We start from the raw sequence: 21,773 nt of genomic DNA on the forward strand, positions 1-21,773 counted from the left end.
AAGACCATAAGATGCAATAATAGTGTATTTTTTTCTTTTCCGGGTAAATAAGATTAGACCATAAAGCTTCCCACAGTTCACACGGCCCTCCTGAAGATCCTGAAGCACCAACAGGTACATCACACAGGTGTGACACTCTTCTACAAGAACGTGCTGTAGGAAAAACACCAATCACAAATCAGATCTCTGTAAATGCTCTGTTGTTTCTCCTAGACTCACGAGTGTCTCTTCTGGGGTTTCACAAGAGATTTTAACAGTATTACAAATCTCAATATGAACTCAAATATTTCTCATCAGCTCCAAATTAATTTGATGAATGTTATATCTCTACACTGGGGGGGGGGTGGTACAGGGTTTCATTAGAAATTATTTAAATGCTTGTAAAATTCTAAAGTAATTACAAAGAAACAGTGAATAAAAGTAGAAGGTTTCAGTATTTCTCGAAAACTTAATTCCAGTAATCAGTTTTTTGCAACTGCAAAATGTTTTTATATTTTTTTACAGTTATACTCTTACTGCATGACAGATATATTTCTTAATTTTAGAACATTTTAGAGGAGTTCTAGAGAATGTAGGAATAATTCTCTGATGTTCTTAGAATTTTAAAACAACAGAGACCAGGCGGATACTAAAATAACTCCATTATGTCTCCTCAAAGAGCAAGGCCAGGCATGAAGAACATGGGGTTTTTCCAGTCCTTCACTTTGTTGAGATCAAAGCTCAGCTCAGCTCATCCTCCTCTTCCTCTTCCTCTTCCTCGTCTTTATGAGCTAAATGTCATAAAGCTCTCAGCTGCCTAACTGTCCTCATTCCATTCAGTGATGTGCAAACGACATCTCTTTTGATTGGCTGTTGACTTTTCACTTCCTGTCAACAAATCCGCCCCGCTCAGATCTTCAAACACTCCTTGTTTGCTGCATAAACGTGTCTCATCCTCCCTCGTCCTAACACCTCAAACGCTGAAAGCTGCTCCGATTGAGACTGTCATGTAGATCTGAGATTTTATGTTACTCCTATGAAGGCTAAAATCAGGTTTTTGGACAGGTGGATCTGACCCCATAAATCAGCAAAGTTCACAAAAGAAATAGATGTTTTGCTATGGATTATTTGTGTTCAGTTTATGGCATATTGTGCAAACATATATACAGTATTCTTATAGTACTGTTAAAATATCTATATGTAAAGCATAAATTAAGTGCTTTAAGCAGTATATTGAGTATATTGTTTGTCATTATTTTGCATGTTCAATTACGCAAATTGAATTCAGTTCTGGGGTGGTAACCTTTTAAAATGTATATTTTGCACCTTTTGGGGCAAATAGCCTAAACATATATACTTTTTAAAAGGGTTTTATTACCCTTTTTGTTTTTTATTTCTGAGTCTACTAGGAAAAAGGTTTAATTGCAACAAATAATGCAATAAAATTGAATGCAGTAAAGCACAAGGGTCTGTGCATTACAGTGATTTTACTATGTTTAAGCCAAGTCAGATTTATTTCTACAGTACTTTATACAATACAGAATGTTTCAAAGCAGCTTCATACCTGTAAAGGAAAATATCAGTGTTAATTTTGTAAAATTTATCATGTAAGAATTTCAGCTGTAAGTCAGCACTACAGATTTCAAATTCAGCTCACTTGGGTTTAATGTTGATTCAGTTCAGTTCAATAACAGTGTTGATGTTACAAATTTGTTCTCATGTAATAGTGTCAGTGGAGTTAAATCTATAACATTACTTTTGAACCTTCTTAAAACCACATTAATAAAAATGTGATGCAGTAGTTATATAATAACAATAATCAGAATAAATAATTTTCTCAGTACTACAGTTCATCATAATTGTGTTTGTTTACTGTTGCCAAGAAACATCACTTGTTGCATTAAAATAGAATGTGAGGTCACAGGTTTGTATTTATCAGCTTTTTATGACTTGCTTATCCAGACAGATTTTAAAGTCAATTCCTTTGTAGAAACAAACCTTAAATACTTTAAAGATTTTCTTGATATTACCAGAATTGTTCTTTTTTTTTAAGTGCATACAGTACAATGAATCTATGGAGGGCTTATTGTCACTGTCTGGGGTAAGTTGTCACAATAGGAATCTGTTTTGTGTTAAATAACCACAACAAATATGGCAACCCCACATTTGTGGGGGAAAACAAATTATTTTTTATCTTTTTTATCTTTTATCTTGATGTGCAAACAGGATGAACCACTCTGTGCTCGAAAAATCATCCAGCCTTATATCTATGCAAACTTTCTCTGAAAGCCAAAATGTCATAGTTTTTAATAGCAGTAGTTTGGATTGTGTCTCAATCGTGCCTATATGAGTCCCTCCATTCAGTGAACGTTTGACTCAGACCTGAAATTAGGCCCATTCTGGGAGGAGATGTATTGGTGTGCAGCATTTCAATAGGCTGCAGCTCTTTTTTTGTCATTGTTTGTGTTAAATATCACATGTTTGGGATTATTTCTATAGGGCAAGTGTTGAAAAGACCTGAAATGTGATCTCCAGAGCGGGCAGCCCCTGTCCGAACCCCTCAGTGCAAGTGAACGGAAGAGGCTTCCCTCCTTTATGAGACGTGTTTGAGTGCAGGTGGAGAAGTGACCAATCAGAGGGCAAGAAGAGCTTCTACCTGAGCAGGTATCACCCGTCTGAGGCTCTCTAAAGCTGCTTTGTGTCTGCACGCAGTCTATCGGACATATCTCACCTGAAAGCCCCTCTCAATACCGAAAAACGGGATAAAACACACCGGTTATGGAGGCTAGAGGTGTTCTAGTTCTGTGTTTCATCTGCCTGTGCGCTTTTGTCGGCGCGCGTGGCGACAAAAAGGAGATTTACGCGAAAGTTGTGGATTTGGTGGCTCCAGGTGAAGAGTTCCTCACAGAAGATGCGCTTGTCTCGGTGTTTGAACGGCTGGAGAACCGTGTGCAGTGCTCCGGTGTGTCGTGTGGAAAGGTAGGATCGCTGTATTTGCGGACTTTTGGAGAGGTCGAGGTCCAGCGAAGGCTCGTGCGCTACAGCTCAGAGAACCAATCTGACTGGAGAACAGGCGCCTAATTCACTGTTTTGTGGCTTAAAACATAATGATATACAAATAAAATCTCTTAAATATAAGTTAAGAACGGTTGGAGAGAATAAATCACGCATAAGAAGAGAAATAAAGAACCAGTGCCGTCAAAGTGCCTCTTTTATATAAGTGCAACACGTTCATGAACTTCTTTACTTGTGCTGAACAGATTAATTGTTGAAACAATGCGTTTTGTAACCGGTCACGATGTCTTTGCGTAATTTTGATCTCCTTTTTGACTTTCATTTCAAGTAATCCTGTGGAGTGACAAATAATTTGTTTCCAGTTTGAAAGATTCAGTTCATTTAGCAGGTTTTGGGGCATGTTGTCACAACACGGACGTGTGGCTTTTATCTGTATTTAAAATGTATGAGAGAGTTCACAGATATCAAAACTATGTTCTAGTACTGTTTCTTTAACCTTCCCAGTAGATTATGAGAACAAATTGCATTTTCAAATGTTTTAAAAACGTTTTTGTCAGTTATACGAAGTTTATCAAACATTCCATTAATTTTTTACAAACATGGAATGCTACTTTTGAATGTTTTGTGAATGTTCTAAAAAAAACATTAGTTTAATTAAAAAGAAAACATTCCGGGAATAAAATTTTTAGTAATTGTTTTTAGAACATTATATTTCATAATTTTACAAAATATTATGGAAAGTTATTTTTTTATTTTCTCAGAATTTACTAAAACAATTAGAAATATATTTTTTTAAATGTTAGATAAACATCTAGCTAAAATGCTTCCGTTTTAAGAACATTTTTAAAGACCTATAACGTTGAGCAAACATTCTATTAACGTTACCGGAAGAATGTTTGTTCATAGTTTTGAGAGAACCTTACCAGAACGTTCCTTATTAACTGGGTCATTTAATATCTTATAATGATAAACAATTATGAAATGAAAAACAATTCATGAAACAAGAAGAAGAAGAAAAAAATCTTCATCTTGACATTTATGGGGGAAAAAAGAGTTTTTCTCCCCTTGACCAGAGTTTACCTTTCAGATCAAATCAGTAGTCACTAGTCACTAGAAAAATGTGTTTATGTGATTGGACTTTGACTTTAACCTTATAAGTAACTAAGGCTCTTACCCTGTCTGCACTATAACATTGTCCTACGTTATTAAATATATTGCAATAATTAGAAATTACAAACAATGGTTTTATGGGGAAAAATAAATTAAAATCTGACTGAAATCAGTTTTTGCTGAAAAAATCACTAAGATTTTTCCTTATGAAAGTTACTTATGAAACACAATATGTTTTTAACTTCGAAAAAAATATATATTTAATATTAAAATTAACATTAATAGCATTTCCCTGTATTTTAAATATATTCAACTATTACATGATTATTGCATGAAGATTAAAACAAGTTTTGAAGCACTTATGATACATTACATTTTTTTAACTTTATAAAATATATATACACACACACACACACACACATTAAATTTTTTTAACTTTGAAAAAAATAAAAAATGATATATATATATATATATATATATATATATATATATATATATATATATATATATATATATATATACATACATATATATATATATATATATATATATATATATATATATATACATACTTATGGCCTTTAAAAATATGTATTGTAATTGAAAACTACAGATGCAAATGGATAAACTCTAATAAACAGTTAATTATGTATTTTGGATATTTTCTTTTCACAAGTCTGAAAAAAAAACCACGTTATTGATGCAAAATAGCCTAACATTGACCAGTGCATGAAAAAATTATGGTTTTATCTGTATTTTTTTATGTAACTACAAAACTGTTACTTTTAAAACAAGTCTTTCATCTAAGATTCGGTCGTTATTTCACCTCTGACCTTTCTCTCTTCTGCCTGTAGTGTCTTTCAGTGGGTCATCTCTCGCAGCTGTTGAGTAACTTCAGCAGCTCTCAGGGGCTTCAGATGGAGGATTTCTTCACCGTGGCTCCAGCGTGTGGTTTGTTCCTCAGCGCTCCTCTGGAGACCTGCGGGGTCATACAGGAGGGCCGATGGGGAGAAGAGACCCTTCACTTCATCGAAACGATCTATGGCCACGACCATGACCACAACAGCACCGGCGATCATCCTCCTCATGGAGACATCAGTGAATCTGAGGGTCTGGAGAAGATGTTTCTGGAGATGGAGAAATACTATCAGCCTGACACACATGAGGTCGGCAGGTTTTCAGGATGCCATTTTATTTGTTATCCTTCTCCTTGTGTTAGGGTTAATTCAGACCCTCACCTGATTAAGAAAACTGCTTGAAATACTGTTATTTATTTGCTATTTATTTCTTCTTGAAATTTGATGACCTTTTTCCTCATTTAAGGTCACAAATGTGTATGTGAAGTTTCAACAGAAGACTCAACACTTTGAAAAATACTAAATAAAAACACACACACAAACAGAAAACCTTTATTGTAGCTTGTCAAAGACTGAAATGTCAAATATATGAGAATCAGTATGAAATGTAAGACTCTTAACCGAGACTCGTCTTCTGAATCATCCAAGGAAAATTCACTGTTTCAGTTTTGAAACCCTGAAGAGATCTCAGTTTTGTATCTGCAGCTCATTTTAAACATACAAATCTGTTTTAGTAATGTTTTAGTCATTTTTTATGTGATTTATTTACCTATATATAGTTTTAGCTATTTTAGTTTTTAAACTAAATGAAAATTTTGACTTTGATTTTATTTTTATTTTTTTATTATTTCAAGCAACAGCTTTTTAAAATTGTTTTAGTTTTAGTTAATTGTATCAACATTTCTGAAAGACACTAAAGCCGGAAAACCTTAATTGTAGCTTCGATATTTTCTTTTCTTTTTACTTTAATGTAACAAATTTTTTATGTTTTAGCATTAATGATATCAACACTTTGAAAGAACACTGAAGAAAGAAAAAAACAGAAAACCCTTTTTTCGTAGCTTGTCAAAGACAAAAAATGAAATACATGAGAATTTATGTAATTTAAGACTCAAAGTTTACTCAAAACTGAGACTTCTGCATTCTGTAAATCTGGAATTTTTTTGCAGATAATTTTAAACATAAAAATATGTAAATGTCGTATTGTTGTGTATTTAGGTCATTTTTACCATTTTATTATTATTTATTTTAGTGATTTTATTCAACTTGGAGTAAATGAAAAATTTAAATGTTGCCTTTTTTGGCAAATTAAATTTTTATTATTATTATTTTATTTTATTTAAAGTAATGAAAAGGTGTCCATTTAGTAACACTTTGAAAAAACACAAAAAAACTGAAACAAAGACTAAGATATGAAATACCTGAGAGCATATGAAATTTAATACTAAACTACAAATTTAGGCAAATTGCATACGAAACCAACGTGGGTCAATTTGGCCCTAAATATAAAGAAGACAGCATGAGGTTTAGTCACCTCTACTGTATGTTGTTTAGTGAATGCTCACGGTTATCTGTAAAGCAAAGCATGCAAAGGCTAATTGCTACTTGACTTTGTCATTGAGAATGAAAACAAACCTCTCAAGACGCAATGCAAACTGACAAGTGATAGACATTTGACGCTGATGGCCACATCTGTCTTGTGTCTGTTTCTCAGCCCTGTCTCACTCTGAAGGACATCCTGGAAGAGAGCAGTCATCAGCACGGCGATCACACACACACAGAGCTGGACGCCGTGATGGGAAACGTCCTCTATCACGCTCTGCGGGGAGACTGCATGAAAGCACATCACCTTCCGGAGCAGCAGTACTTCCTGGATTACATCTTCAGCCATTACGGCTCTGATAATCTCACGCTTCATGGTATGACTGTCTGCTAGTCCTACAATAGTGCTGTATCGGGAGAATACAGGGTATAATCTATAAACTGTTGTGATTTTGATCATATTATTCTGCTCAGATTTTGAGGGGCTTCTAAAGGCTTTAAACCTGGGTGGAGAGGAACACGACCATGATGACCATGATGCCCATGATGACCAGCACAGCTCAGAGACACACAGACAGAGTCAGACAGATGCTCATCAGACCAACAACAGCTGGGACACGGTAATCCTGAGATTCCCAAACACTTCTGTCAGCTGAACCACTTTCACCTAAAAGATTTTCTTCAAGTCCTCTGAAATTATAAGTCAATGTAAAATTTAATAATTTAATGTAGAATAATTTATATATATGTATATGAGATTGTTCTTACTTGCGTGTCATGTGACCATTAACTGACATCAGAGAAATGTGAGTGTGTTGTTAAATTATTAATTATTCTACATTAAGCTATTAAATCATTAAATATATTACCTTAAAATTTCAGGGGATTTGAAGAAAATCGTTTGGTTGATAACATTCCCCCATATTTTAAATGCAATAGTTGTATTTTAAATACGGGGAAATGTTATTAATGTTAATTATAGTAAATATACATTATATTACATTTATATGCATTAATATTACAATATTATTAATGGTCACATAAATAAGGATGAACAAATGTGTATATTAAATAATTTCTTAGCAAGTTTTTATTTTAATTGTTTTATTTTCTCCATAATTATTATTTTATTTTATATATAACTTTTTGCAATTTAAATGATGAATTTTTCATCAACTCACAAACCCTAGTTTTGGAAATATTGCATTAATAAATCATGCAATAATTAAGCACTATTATTATTATTAGTGGTGGTTCCATGAAATGCAAGTTAACAAATAAAATATTGAGTAATTAAATATAACAAAATAAATAAAATTAAATATTTACATATTTTTTAGTAAATCTTTATTATTATTATATAATAATTATTATTTTACTATGTAATTACTTTTTATTTACTAGCATTATTAAATGATTAACTTTACATGAACTCACAAGTTGTGGTAATCAATCATGCATTAACTTGAACAGATCTTTAATTAACACATAACTGATCTTGATCATTGTTCAGCAAAGGGACTGTTATAGCTATAAATGAACTTTGATTTTATGGACAAGGGTTTTGGATACTTGTATTCCTTTGAATTGCATTGCACTTTCTATTATTCAAATTTTAGTTCCTGATTCTGTGCTTCGTTAAACCTTACAGCAACATAAGCACACGTCTTTTTCCCTGTGCATTCTACAGTTTTATGGGGCATCATGGGAAATCTTTGCACGCCGCAGAAATCCAATCATTTAGCTGTGGCACTTGACGAAGAAAGCAATCATGTGGCTGCGTGAGAAATGATTATGAGGCCTGTAGCATGAAGTGTCAGCGGCTGCTGATGTGTCTTTCTCTTGATGGATGTTGTGACATACGCGTTTCATCTGTCCCCAGTCATAATCACAACCAAATTAAGAGTTCATGTGCGGACCACCATTTTAATCATGATGAATATTTCCGATTTCTCTAAGCTCTCACCGCGTCCAAATAAGACCTGTCGTCTGACATGCATGGAATTAATAATTCAGCAAACAGTAAATAGGAGTGTTTGAAGCGTGATTATCAGAGCAGCGGCGCCGCTGTGCTGTGAAATGAAATATTCATGTGGAAATATGTTTTATGCATTGGTGCATTTGCATGACTCAGTGTGGACTCTGTTGCGCTCGCAGGCCTGTTTCAGCGCTGGAGACCTGTTGAGGATTCACCGGCTGAACTCTTCATCGCTGAGCAGAGATCAGTTCACCCAGATCAGCCCTGCTCTGATTCAGCAGATCCTCAGCGGAGGCTGTTCTGAGATCAGTCCTGCACCCGTCAGCCCAGATTCACTCAGCACTGCCGAGAGTGAGTCAGCTGTTACATAGCACTCTTATAATCATTATATCATTATATCTTATCATTATATGATCCAGTGATATGATATATAACTGATATAATGATAACTTTCTTCTTTAAAAAAGTTAATAACCACCATAATAATACACAATTGTAAAATCAAAGCTTTCAAATTGCAAATTGGCTTCTCCCCAAAACAAGGCTAATAAACACGATTGGATGAATCTCATGAAAAATATTACATCTCACTCAAAGAAAACTATTATCTTTTGCTTAAAGACAATTAGACTTTTTTTAAAGATGTTTTTTTTTATATATGACATTGTTTTATTTTATATTTACATATCGTCACAGGCACTTTAAAATACAGAAAATATTAGTAATGTTAATAACACAAATATTATTGAGAATGAACATTTCTTATAATATTTTTAAATATATTTTATTGGAAAATAATTGTATGCATCAGTTTGTTGTTTGAGATACTATAGTAGTTTTTATGAATATTTTAGGTTTATATATATATATATATATATATATATATATATATATATATATATATATATATATATATTTGTTATGTTTTCTTATATGCCTATATAGTTTTAATTAATTGTATTTCAGTTGTAGCTGTTTTAGCACATCAAGTTAAACTAAATGAAAATGAGAAAAATTGTGAGAAAGAAAAAGTTTGTTATATTATTAGTTATTGCATTTATTCATCATTATTTCATTTAATGTTTTTTTTTTTCAAGTAATGAAAGGATGATTTTCCTTGTACTATGCTGTGAAGTTGGTAAAATGTCCTTTTTTAATGAACAAGATAAATTTACCCGTATAAACTTCAAGGATTTAACTTCATTTAATCTCAATGAACTAAAAATAATGATTTTATTGCTAAAATACTGTGTGAAAAATAATAAAAAGGTAATAAAAAAAAGTATTATATTATATTATATTATATTATATTATATTATATTATATTATATTATATTATATTATATTATATTATATTATTTAACAAGGCAGTGTGTATTTTAACTGTTTGCAAAAAATAAAAGAAAAAAAGAAGGAAAAAACACATTCAAACTTGTAAACCGGAAAAGGAGAAGAGTGTTTTCTCGTAACAAACCTGACTCTGCTATGATTTCCCGTAACGGTTTCTGAAGCTCAGTGTGAATGCGTCCTTGAGGAGAAGAGAATACCTCAAGCACAATGCTGTCCTTCATTCTGCTGGAGGAGTGTGTTGTTGTGTGTGTGTGTGTACAGTCTCTGAATGAGCTCTTTGTTTGCAGGATATGGATACGCCACACTGGCCAACCTCATCATCTGTCTGATGGCCATGTTTGGGATCGTGGTGCTGCTGTTCTCCGCGTGCACACGAGTGTTCGAGCTCTGCATCCAGTTCTGCATCAGTCTGGCTGTGGGATCTCTGACGGGAGACGCTCTTCTGCATCTGCTGCCCGCGGTGAGCAAACGCCCGCATTCAACACAACACACACACAACTGCTGGCTGTCTGCGTCCCATTCACTGTAATCATCATTTAGTGATTTGTGCTACAAAGCAGTTGTTATTGTTACAAACCACTGAGAAAATAGCACAAAAAAACATAGTTGAATAAGTAAACACAGTATAAACGGAAAAGATGAGCCTCTGAATGGAACAAATCACATCCCTCAGCTTTTCTTTTGAATGTATCTGTATATACACTTTACCAGCAAACTTTTGGGTTTGAACATTTGTTTTTTTTTTAAAGTGTTCTTTTTTTCAGCAAGGATGCATTAAATCCAAAGTGACAGTAAAGACATGTATAATGTTACAAAAGATCTAGTTTCAACTTTCTATTCATCGAACAATCCTGAAAAATGACAAAGTATCACAGTTTCCACAAGAATATTCCCTTGTTTTCAACATTGATAATAATCAGAAATGTTTGTGGAGCAGTAATGCATCATATTAGAATGATTTCTGAAGATCAAGAAAATTCAGCTGCACATCACAGAAAAAACAAACATTTTACTATATATTCACATTGAAAACCGTTATTTTATATTGCGATAATATTTCACAATATATCTGTATTTTTGATCAAATAAATGCAGCCTTGGTGAGAAAAAGACACTATTTTTCATACTTTTTACCGACCCCAAAGCTTTTGTCTCTGAAACTTCTTGAAAAATACTTTCAATCTTTCCCCAAGTGTTCATCATAATTAAATTTTATTACACTCCATCCTAAATCATGAGAGGCACTGCCAAAACACAAGTTAATCTTTAACTTGGAATAACTTGGAATTACTTATGAAGGGCAAAGGAGCGTCAATTTCATATTTCATGTTGCTGACATGTCGACTTTTGCATGCAATTTGCGTCTTTTTACAGAGGCTGCTGTTTTAGTTTTAGCCTTCATCATTCCTGCGATTACTCTTCTTCTGGGCATCTTCTCAAGTTTTGCCAAAAGCTCAGTTTTCTGGTTTAACGGGGCAGAATGGGTCTCTGTGGCAGGCCTGGCACCCGTTATTTCCCCCGAGCTCAGACAGCGCCCACGTTTCCCTCATCCGTTTAGATCCGTGTCAACATAACTACAGCCGTCACACCGTGTCACCACCCTGAGTTGAAAATAACAAGATTGCTGAGAGAAACAGAGCTGGCTTATTGAGTGCAGACAGGAATTACTGCACAGCGCTGCTGGGAAATCAGCTTTAATGTGGTTTCATCTCTGTGCAGTTCTTAGGCCTCCACGTTCACGAGGACGGACAAAATCACGACCACGCCGAGGACAACTACGACTACGTGTACAAACTGCTGGTGCTTATCGCAGGCATCTATATCTTCTACCTGATGGAAAGCATCTTCTCCATCATTACTCGCGGTGGACATCATAATCACAATCATGATGAAGTGAGTCTCTTGTGTCGTTCGAGAGGTCAGGGGCAATTATAAATGCATACCCAACTGTTAACATGATGCTGTGCTCACAGGAGGAGTCTGACGGTCATCACTGCGATCACGGCAAAGTCCTGCAGATGTTCCAGCGAGAGAAACAGAACAAACACTCCAACTCACAGGCCGATCTGGTGAGAAAATCACACCCAAATCTACTTTTATACAGCAAGAAAAGCAGAAAAGAGTCTTTGGTGATGAATAAACTAATACAGATGGGGTGTGTTTGTGTTTTAACTGCTGATTTATGACTGTAGTTACGAGTACAGTTTTTATATTTATATATATATATATATATATATATATATATATATATATATATATATATATATATATATATATATATATACTAGTGCGGTCAAATGATTAATCGCGTATATTTATCGAGTATATTTATTATGCATATATAAATACAAACACATGCATGTATACATTTAAGAAAAATTTGTTTATTTATTAAATATATTTATATATAATATAAAATGTAATAATATAAATATATAAATGTATATGCATATATATTGCTTTAATAATACCTAAAATAATTAATAAAATAAGTTGTATTACTATATTATGGCTTTATTTTTTTGTCCTATTTTACAATAATAACTCTGTTCAGACATTTGGAGTAACAAATGTGAAGCTTAAAATAACTTTTTTGGAAATTTACCAGGAATGTTGATATTTTATTATTTTAAATGTAATTGTTAATATTGTATTTAAATAAAACTGTATAATAATTTTGTAGATGCTTAAATATTCTCTGAATATCTGTAGTTATCTACCGTGTTTGTTAGTTCTATGTGATGTCTTGCATCACTAGTTTATGAATAATATTTAATTAATTTAAAATTTCATTTTTTGTAGGTGGAAGCTGAAATAAATGAGAAGTCCTTCCCAGAACCTGTTGGCCCCAAAAGAGGTGATTATACACACTAGGAGTTAATGATATATTACTAAAACACGTCTAGGAGAGTCAAATGAGCTCTTTAGTGACAGTATTATATCCCATCAGGCCACTGGTAAAAGTTTCACAGTTGTCTTCTCTTCTCTTCTCCCTCAGAGCAGCGTTTGCTTCCCTATATGATCACCATTGGAGACGGCATCCATAACTTTGCGGACGGTCTGGCGATCGGTGCGGCGTTCTCCATCTCGTGGCGGTCCGGTCTGGCCACGTCTCTGGCTGTGCTCTGTCACGAGCTGCCGCATGAGTTAGGTGAGCATCTCTGTGCTTGATTGACATTAAATATAGACAATTACTCACACACACACACACATGAACTACAACACACAGGGAGCTGCCTTGCTGTCTGCTGCACATACAGTATAGGGAGTGTTGTCATGGAAATAAGAGATTTGGAATGTTCTGCAGTATGAAGAACTTCATCCAAAGATAGAGTTCAATGTTACCATGTACTACATAGCATTTTTCTATTTAGCTTTCAAAAACACACGAAAAGCAGTAATATTGTTAGATATTATTACAAATTAAAATAACTGTTTTCAATTGTAATATATGTTAAATAATCATTTATTTCTGTGATGCGCAGCTGTATTGTTAGCATCATTACTCCAGTCTTCAGTGTCACATGAAATCAGTGTAATATGATGATCTGCTGCTCCAGAAACACTTCTGACTATCAGTGTTTAAAATAGTTGTGCTGCTGTGTGTGTGTGTGTGTGTGTCTGTGTGTGTGTGTGTGGGAGACTCGGTTGATTCAGATCGGAACTTCAGAGCCTGAATGTGTCCCCCCCCCCCCCCCCCACTTTTAATATCATGGAAATTCGTCCCCCGCACTTTTTCAGTCAAATGTGTTCGCATAGATGTTTTCAAGAGCTGGTGTAAATAAATATAGATTTAAACTCAAAGAGACAGGATAGTCTGCGCATGACCTGATATTTTATTCGGACCCAGAAGCGCTAAACACTCCTGCAGTGTGTGTTTCATTCATCCTCGAAGCCGGAGCGCGCTCTCGAGCAGAAAAGTCATATCAGGAAACTCCTAATATGGGCAACAGCGTCCAGCTATTGCTATATGAAAACAGTTGTTTTGACAGAAGAACAGAAACTTTTGGAAACACGAAGACATATAATATACGATGGGGACAATATATGGTTTTTCAAGTAATCTCCAGCAGGTGATAAATAAAGTATATCAACAAAACAGCGCTAACTGACATAGATTTATTACAGTATAGAGACTATTCTGCCTTATTATGTGATAAATAAGTGTTTGTATATTTTAAAAAATCATTATTATTTGTTGTTGTCAAGCAGTTATAGATTTCTAAGCAAATTAAAAGCTAGAAATTAGAGAACAATTAAAGTTCCCTATAGTATCCACTACCAGTCAAGTCTCTTCTGTTCACCTATAGCCTGCATTTATTTGATCCAAACTACAGCAAAACAGTAAACTGAAATATTTTTACTAGACTATTTAAAATATCTGTTTCTATTTGAATATATTTCAAAATGTTATTTATTGAGATTTTAAAGCTTGCTAAATAAAAGTATTCATATCTATAATTTATTTTCCAAAATAAATCTATATTTTTGAATGATATACTGTATAATGTTGCAAAGGCTTTTTATTTCACATATATGCTGATCTTTGGATCCTTCTATTCATCAAAGAATGCTGAAAAAAAAATGTACTCATGTTTTAAATATTGATAATCAGCAAATCAGCCTATTAGAATGATTTGATTTCACTGAAAACTGGAGTAATGATGTAATGAATGAACATTCACCTTTGATCACAGGAATAAATTACATTTAAAAATATTTTCAAATAGAAAATAGTTATTTTAAATAGTAAAAACTTTTAAAACTTTTACTGTACTTTGGATCAAATAAATGCAGGCTTGGTGAACAGAAGAGACTTCTTTAAAAACATTAAAAATCTTACTGTTCATAAACTGTTGACTGGTAGGTTATAGATTACAGAAATGTTCTATTGTAATGTTTTATATTATATTGTAATGTGTGTATGTATATGTCCCCCTCACTTCTGAAAAGATGGCTACGCCCCTGCCTGTTCGCAACTCGGTTGATTCAGATCGGCACTTCGGAGCATGCTCGCGACTCGGTTGATTCAGATCGGCACTTCGGAGCCTGTTCGCAACTCGGTTGATTCAGATCGGCACTTCGGAGCATGCTCGCGACTCGGTTGATTCAGATCGGCATTTCGGAGCCTGTTCGCAACTCGGTTGATTCAGATCGGCACTTCGGAGCCTGTTCGCGACTCGGTTGATTCAGATCGGCACTTCGGAGCCTGTTCGCGACTCGGTTGATTCAGATCGGCACTTCGGAGCCTGTTCGCGACTCGGTTGATTCAGATCGGCACTTCGGAGCCTGTTCGCGACTCGGTTGATTCAGATCGGCACTTCGGAGCCTGTTCGCGACTCGGTTGATTCAGATCGGCACTTCGGAGCATGTTCGCGACTCGGTTGATTCAGATCGGCACTTCGGAGCCTGTTCGCGACTCGGTTGATTCAGATCGGCACTTCGGAGCATGTTCGCGACTCGGTTGATTCAGATCGGCACTTCGGAGCATGTTTGAGATTTTTTAAAATTCAGATCTGGACATCGAAGCAGGAAGTGTCTGTCAAACAGTTAATTGGTGATAAATGAATATTTGGACTTGAGGCTTTTTTTTACCTGTCGATTCAGCATGTACATGGACCCACACACAAAGGTGGACACACTCTAGACGGGTGTGCCAGGTAGGGCGACCACCCGTCCCGCGTAGCGCGTGCGCGCACAGCGTTTGAAGCCCAATATGCCTCCCACAAATTGAGACTGTGTCACGCATAATCAATGCTTGCTCAAAAAAAGTTGGTCGCTATATCTGGAGTCACCAACCCGTCGATCGCGGTCGACAAGTCGATCTTGGAAGCATTTTAAGTCGATCGCGAAGATTTTTCAAAATCTGAGAAAATAAAGGTGCGAGTTGGGAGGTGCGAGCCTCCGCTGACTGCGCGCGCACCTCCCGAAACAGACGAGACATTTATACTTGACACAACTGTTTTAGACTGAAAACCAGACCATACAACCGATTTAGACGCGGGTGCCGGTGTGATGAGATGTACTAATATCCGTCTGCTCGGGCATGATTGTTTTAGGCCTGTAATTGATTGATTATTGAGGTAATAGGGATGGCACGGTTCGCTGAAATAAAAAAAACAAACAGTTCGGTTCACCACACACGATTCGGCACGCTCTTCAACTTAAATCTGACAAAGCATCTGTAATATCATCTGTAATATGGCCAGAGTTGGGTATAACGCGTTACAAAGTAACGTTTTGGGGCGGCTGCGTCAGTTAGTGAGCATGCGCTTTAATGAATTGCTGGAGAACTAGTGCTGTTAAAATGGACGGAGATTTTTGTTCAAAATCGGGAAGGAAGGTAACTTCTGGACAGGTGAAGAGAGCTGTAGCAGCGTGTGTGGTGGAGGAAATGCTGCCCTTGTCGACTGTGGAATCGCAGTCATTTAGAGACTTGCTTACGATGATAGTGACGGACAGCTCTGTACCCTTGCAGTAGGCTACCGAAAGACATTTGCAAGGTATCTAGATAAATGCTATGCGGATAGAGGGCTGTCACGTGTAAAAAGCATTTTCGATTATTAAGACATAAGTGTTTATTGAATCGATTGTAAAATCGATTTTCCATGTCTAAAAAAAGACGTTTCCTTTTTCAACGCCACATATCGGACGAACGAGAGCGCTTGGAAACGCACAAGTCAGCAATACTTCTTATTAATTGGCATTAGAGCTGTAAATGAAGCCTTAAAAGTTAGGCCCGACAGGACCCGAGCTCGACAGGTTTCAGCCCGAGCCCGAGAAGTATTACATTTTGATTGACAGCTTTTTAAAAGCCCGAACCCGTGTGCAGCGCAACCCGACATTCAGATGTGCAGGGGCGTGTCTAGAGCATTTTCAGTGGGGGGGCCATGCTGGGGCACTACCTCCGAATGGGGTGGCCGCCAGTGACCAAAAAAAAAAAAAAGCTAAATACTACAGTATATTACGTAAATCCTATTGATTTTATTGATTTAATTTTTTTTACTTGAATAAAGTTACTTGTAAACAAATGCAGTAATAAACCACTTTTTTTTTTATTAATTTAGTTTTTTTTGTCATCCCTGTATATATCTATTAAGTTACATTTGAGAATATATATATATATATATATATTTTTTTTTTTTTTTTGAAAGAAACTCCCTATATCTTTACTTCATGGCTTGGCACTGCTCTCTTCCTTGCCTTCAAAAGAAACACTTATGTGTGTCTGTTATTCTCAATCTCAAAAAAAAAAAAAAAAAAAATCTAATTGTGAATGAAATGCACAGAATGCATCCATGTCATTTCACGTGTAAATGACTAAGTTAGGCCTGACAATTTAACTGACTAACTGACTTACTCTCATGCATTAACAAGTAACGTGTCACCATACAATTATTATTATGGAACATTCTGTGCATATTGTCATTCGGTGCAATCTTGCTATTTGGTCACTGTCACAAAATAAACTGATACAAAATATGCAAATCACCATGACTGTTTATTGTTTGAAAGCGCCCGCAGCGTATTTTACTTTTATTGTGTTTTATTAAACTTTGACTGAACATTCGATTGAAATCAACCACGACCAACGCGAGCAGAGCCTGACGGTGTAAAAATATTGATCTGAGAAAACCTTACAAACATATTAAACCATACATAAAGGTTACCTACCAGCTCTTTGTTCGGTGTTTTGTGATGTGTCGTTCTTGAACGATTCGAATCTTTAATGTGACTAGGGAAGAACGAGTCGTCTCTATGACGGCGACATCACTTTGAAGGTTTTTTTTTTTTTCTTTTTTTTTTACAGTGGATTGTAATCTCCAAAAATTACCTTGTTGTATGATTTATGTCTTTTGAGTTCACCCTTCAGATTAGACTATAGAACTGTAGTGTTACTTGTTTAGGATTCAAAATGTTATTTGCTTTTAATTTATGTCATTATGTCCTTTTTTTAGCAAGCATCTTATACATATATAAGACCAATTTAAGCAATTATTATACCAGCAAACTCAGAATTGGATAAAAAATTTAACTAGGCTATAAATACTTGAATTATTATATAGCCTAGTATTTATTTACTGATAGACAGTCAAAAAGACAAATTATTCAATATTTTATTTATAACAAGGTTTTATTTATTTATACAATAATAACACACCACAGATCCTCAAGAAACAGTTACAAAAACACAGTGACAGAAATGTCAGAAATAGCGTATGTGGCTGTCATGTGATTAAGGAATGATTTGAACCCGAAGACTTGTCAGACACGAGGTGAGTTAGTCACAGACTGAAGACCCAGGTAAAGAATTAATTAATCTTTTCTGTATCTTTATAGCATTTTATTTTTGTATTGTTTGTAGTGTGATCAACGTTTGCGTAAGTTCTAGATGTGTTGGGGAAGTAACACGTAACTACATTTTGGTAAAATGAACGAAATTAATCGGAAAAAGATTCGTTCATTTTGCTGAACGCAACTCAAAAGTTCGAGTCGGTAAAATGATCAGAACTTCTCATCACTGGTGTCTCGACTTCCCACACTTGATAAAGTAAAAGTCCAAGTCCGCGACAAGCGGTTGTTTCTCTGACGACCGACGCTGCGGCTGCACTTCTTTGAATCGCGAACTTCAGTAGAGTCTATAAAATGATTGGCCATAAAATGAACCAATCACAAGACATCTTATAGGGGGGGCACCTGGGGTGGCCAATCGAATTTCTGGGGGGGCCGGTGCCCCCCCTGGCCACCACGTAGACCCGCCCCTGCAGATGTGCGCATACACACACAGCTCTTTTGCCTTTTGTCAACAATGAGTCATTTATACATGTTTTAACATACTTGATTCATAACTAACGTAGACTAGACCACTTGGAAGTTGGAATAAAGAAATAAAATAAGTCCTCTGTAACATCGTAACATCTCAGCACTCTAAATAGACATAGACTCATTTAGCCTATAAATAAACCAACGCACCAATAAAAACGAGTCTTTTTTAACAGATTAAATTAAAATAAATTTTAAATTAAGATGGGTATTTAGCAATAACGAAATTAAGATAAAAGCTCCGCCGGATTTGCTTCTCCACATATCAGCTGACATTTAATAAAAGAATAATGCCAACATTAGCGTAAATACTCAGTCCACATTATGCATTTAAGCCTTAATGAATATATAGTTATCATTTGAAAAACCTTTACTTTACTCACTACATGTTTTTGTGGAGGAAAATGATTGAATCCACTGTAGATGTCTTCAATGTGTTCCTGCGCTCACTGATGGTGATTATTCACTCATTATTCTTATTATAAACACGGTCAAAACTTTTCCACACCTCAGAACTTTGCTTTAGCTGCTGGTGCAACCAAAACGTATTTTCGCCAGAAGCAAGCCTCCGTTGCATCTACTCAGCATCAGCATCCATTTCACATCTTTCTCGCGCTAATCGAAACACATCACATGACCGCTCATTTACCTCACAAACCGGAGCGCAAGCCAGAGCCCGCTAAAGATGATATAAATTAAGCCCCAACACGAGTTTTTTTTTTTGTTTTGTTTTTTTTTTGTTTGTTTTAATTGCTTAATAATTTTAAAATTAATAGTTTGGTCAAAATCTATTCCCTATTTTCATTTTCGAAACTTTTTTTGGTTGGTCAGATCGATTGTGCAATCGATTTTCGAACGAAAAGTGACCTATGCGGATATGGAGTATGAACTTAAAAATGCATTGGATTTTTAATTCAAGTTGCTGTTTTCATATTTCTGTAATATTTTTCAGTCAATATTAAATTACGGAAAGTTTCACTTTGTTTGTAGTTTTTTTCCTTGTATCTTTAATAGGTTTTCAAAGTAACTTGAAAGTAAAGTAATTAGTAATCTGATTACTTTTTACATGCAGTAATCAGTAATGTAATCAAATTACAATTTTAGAGCAGTAATTAGTAATTTGTAGTGGATTACTTTTTTTGAGTAACTTACCCAACACTGAATATGGCTTGCTATAAATGGCACGTAAAAAAAAACAGGGTTCAGCTAATAAATGTTTCTGTTGATGCATGCGCATTCTGGCTTCCCAGACATTACAAAAACATGAAAAAAAGATCTATATTGAGCAACTACAATTCATTTTAATCCTATAATTATATATTATAATTTATTTAAAGTGAATAAATTGTAATGAAAAATAAACAAAATGAAATAGCTAAAGTTAAAATTTATCGTATTTGGAAGAAAATTATTACATTTAACAATTAACTACATTTTGACACGACCTGCAAATTAACACTAGGAGTATGGTTGGACTGAAGCAGTGTGACAAAAATACTATCCCATAATTTTGCACAGTAATCTGACAATAAATGTGGCACACCCAGATTTTCATATGCACTCCCAGAATCTCTTTTCTGGCTACACTACTGGTTCTATATATAGAAACAGTGTTTGTGCTGACTAGCTGATAGTCACTGCTGAAGGACTTTGTGAAAACAGTGGTTTCTGTAGAATCTCTTCATGTTTCCTGGTGTGAGTCATGAGATAAACACAGATTAGACACCTTTGACACCTGAGTTCATAAAACATTCATAACCAGACCCCACTAGATTAGAATTGCCTCATGCTTTCTGCACATACATGATATTTGCTCTCATGAGAACACAGAATGAAGAGACTGATAAGTCCTGTGGTGTGCTTCTCCTGTCAAACAAGGAAATACATTTACACGCCTCTCTATGAAAGTAAAAGATTCATTTTCAGTTATTAATCATTCAACCACAGTTATCATTGTTAACTAAAACTTAAATGTACAAAAAAATGTAAATTAACTATTCTGCTAAATTATGTTTCATATATATTTCAGTAAAAAAAAGATTTTATTTAAAGTTGAAGTAGTAAAATAAAATTAACTAAATAAAATAAAATAAAAAACTTAAACTTGACAAAAAAACTATAGACATATTTAATAATAACTAAATCATAACTAAAACTTAACAGAAAAAAATCTAAATATTAACAAATACTTTAATATTAAATCAAAGGGCACTAAAATAACTAAACTCAATGAATGCATTTTGATTTGTAAAATTTTTATGGTTTAATGGTCAAATTGATTTGCATTTACTTAATTTATATTTTTAAATTTATCTTCATCATCCAATCAAAAATCTTTTACTAAAACTGTTAAGCACTACCTGAGTCACATTTCACTCCAAAAAAAGAAAGTAATTACACATTTTTATAATTTTTGGGAAAGGAGCTTATTTTGGATTCATTACATTTATTTATGTGTATGTTTGTTTGTATTTTGACTTTATTTAGATGAAAATGTAAAACAAAAGGAAAACTGCTGGGAATATATATATATATATATATATATATATATATATATATATATATATATATATATATTAAGGCTTGGTTTTCTTGGTTCAAAGTTTCTTAAGAGTTCATTCTGAGAAGCTGAGAACCTCAGCAAAAGTCTCCATTTGTTTAATAACAGAAATCTCCTCAGTGATTCTTCTTTCCTATGTGCTTTATCTGAATATATTTTCTCTGGTCTCAGGTGATTTTGCGATCCTGTTGCACTGTGGTTTGTCAGTCAAGTGGGCTCTTCTGCTGAATGTGGGCAGCTCTCTCACCTCCTTCATCGGTCTGTACATCGCTCTGTCTGTCTCCACTGAAACGTTTGCTAAGGAGTGGATTTCGGCTGTCACCGCCGGCCTCTTTCTGTATGTTGGTCTGGCAGATATGGTACGTTACAATCTATTCAGTGGAAAATGTTTTCTCACATAACCGCATTATCAAGCTGTGAACAGTGTGATTTAACTCTGTTTTTGTCTTCCAGCTTCCTTCCCTGGTTCACGTGGACACTAAAAGACCTTGGCTGATATTTTTCCTGCAGAATCTGGGACTTTTGAGCGGTTGGGGCATTTTGCTGCTCTTGTCCATTT

General features: G+C 34.8%; 1 protein-coding gene across 1 annotated transcript in view; it reads left to right on the forward strand.

Annotated features, from left to right (window-relative positions):
* The first annotated feature begins 2,404 nt into the window (after positions 1-2,404).
* LOC113119900 (zinc transporter ZIP4-like) overlaps positions 2,405-21,773 on the forward strand; it is a 19,737-nt gene continuing 368 nt past the window's right edge. The window contains exons 1-12 of the mRNA XM_026289611.1: positions 2,405-2,958; positions 4,959-5,270; positions 6,676-6,880; positions 6,978-7,123; positions 8,661-8,832; positions 10,119-10,291; positions 11,551-11,724; positions 11,805-11,900; positions 12,634-12,688; positions 12,830-12,982; positions 21,386-21,573; positions 21,668-21,773. The exon at positions 21,668-21,773 is cut by the window's right edge and continues 368 nt beyond it. Coding sequence (XP_026145396.1) covers positions 2,758-2,958; positions 4,959-5,270; positions 6,676-6,880; positions 6,978-7,123; positions 8,661-8,832; positions 10,119-10,291; positions 11,551-11,724; positions 11,805-11,900; positions 12,634-12,688; positions 12,830-12,982; positions 21,386-21,573; positions 21,668-21,773 — 1,981 coding nt within the window. The 5' untranslated portion in view covers positions 2,405-2,757. The remainder of the gene's footprint in view (positions 2,959-4,958; positions 5,271-6,675; positions 6,881-6,977; positions 7,124-8,660; positions 8,833-10,118; positions 10,292-11,550; positions 11,725-11,804; positions 11,901-12,633; positions 12,689-12,829; positions 12,983-21,385; positions 21,574-21,667) is intronic.

This window comes from Carassius auratus, chromosome 19 (genome assembly GCF_003368295.1).
Source record: "Carassius auratus strain Wakin chromosome 19, ASM336829v1, whole genome shotgun sequence".
NCBI lineage: Eukaryota > Metazoa > Chordata > Actinopteri > Cypriniformes > Cyprinidae > Carassius > Carassius auratus.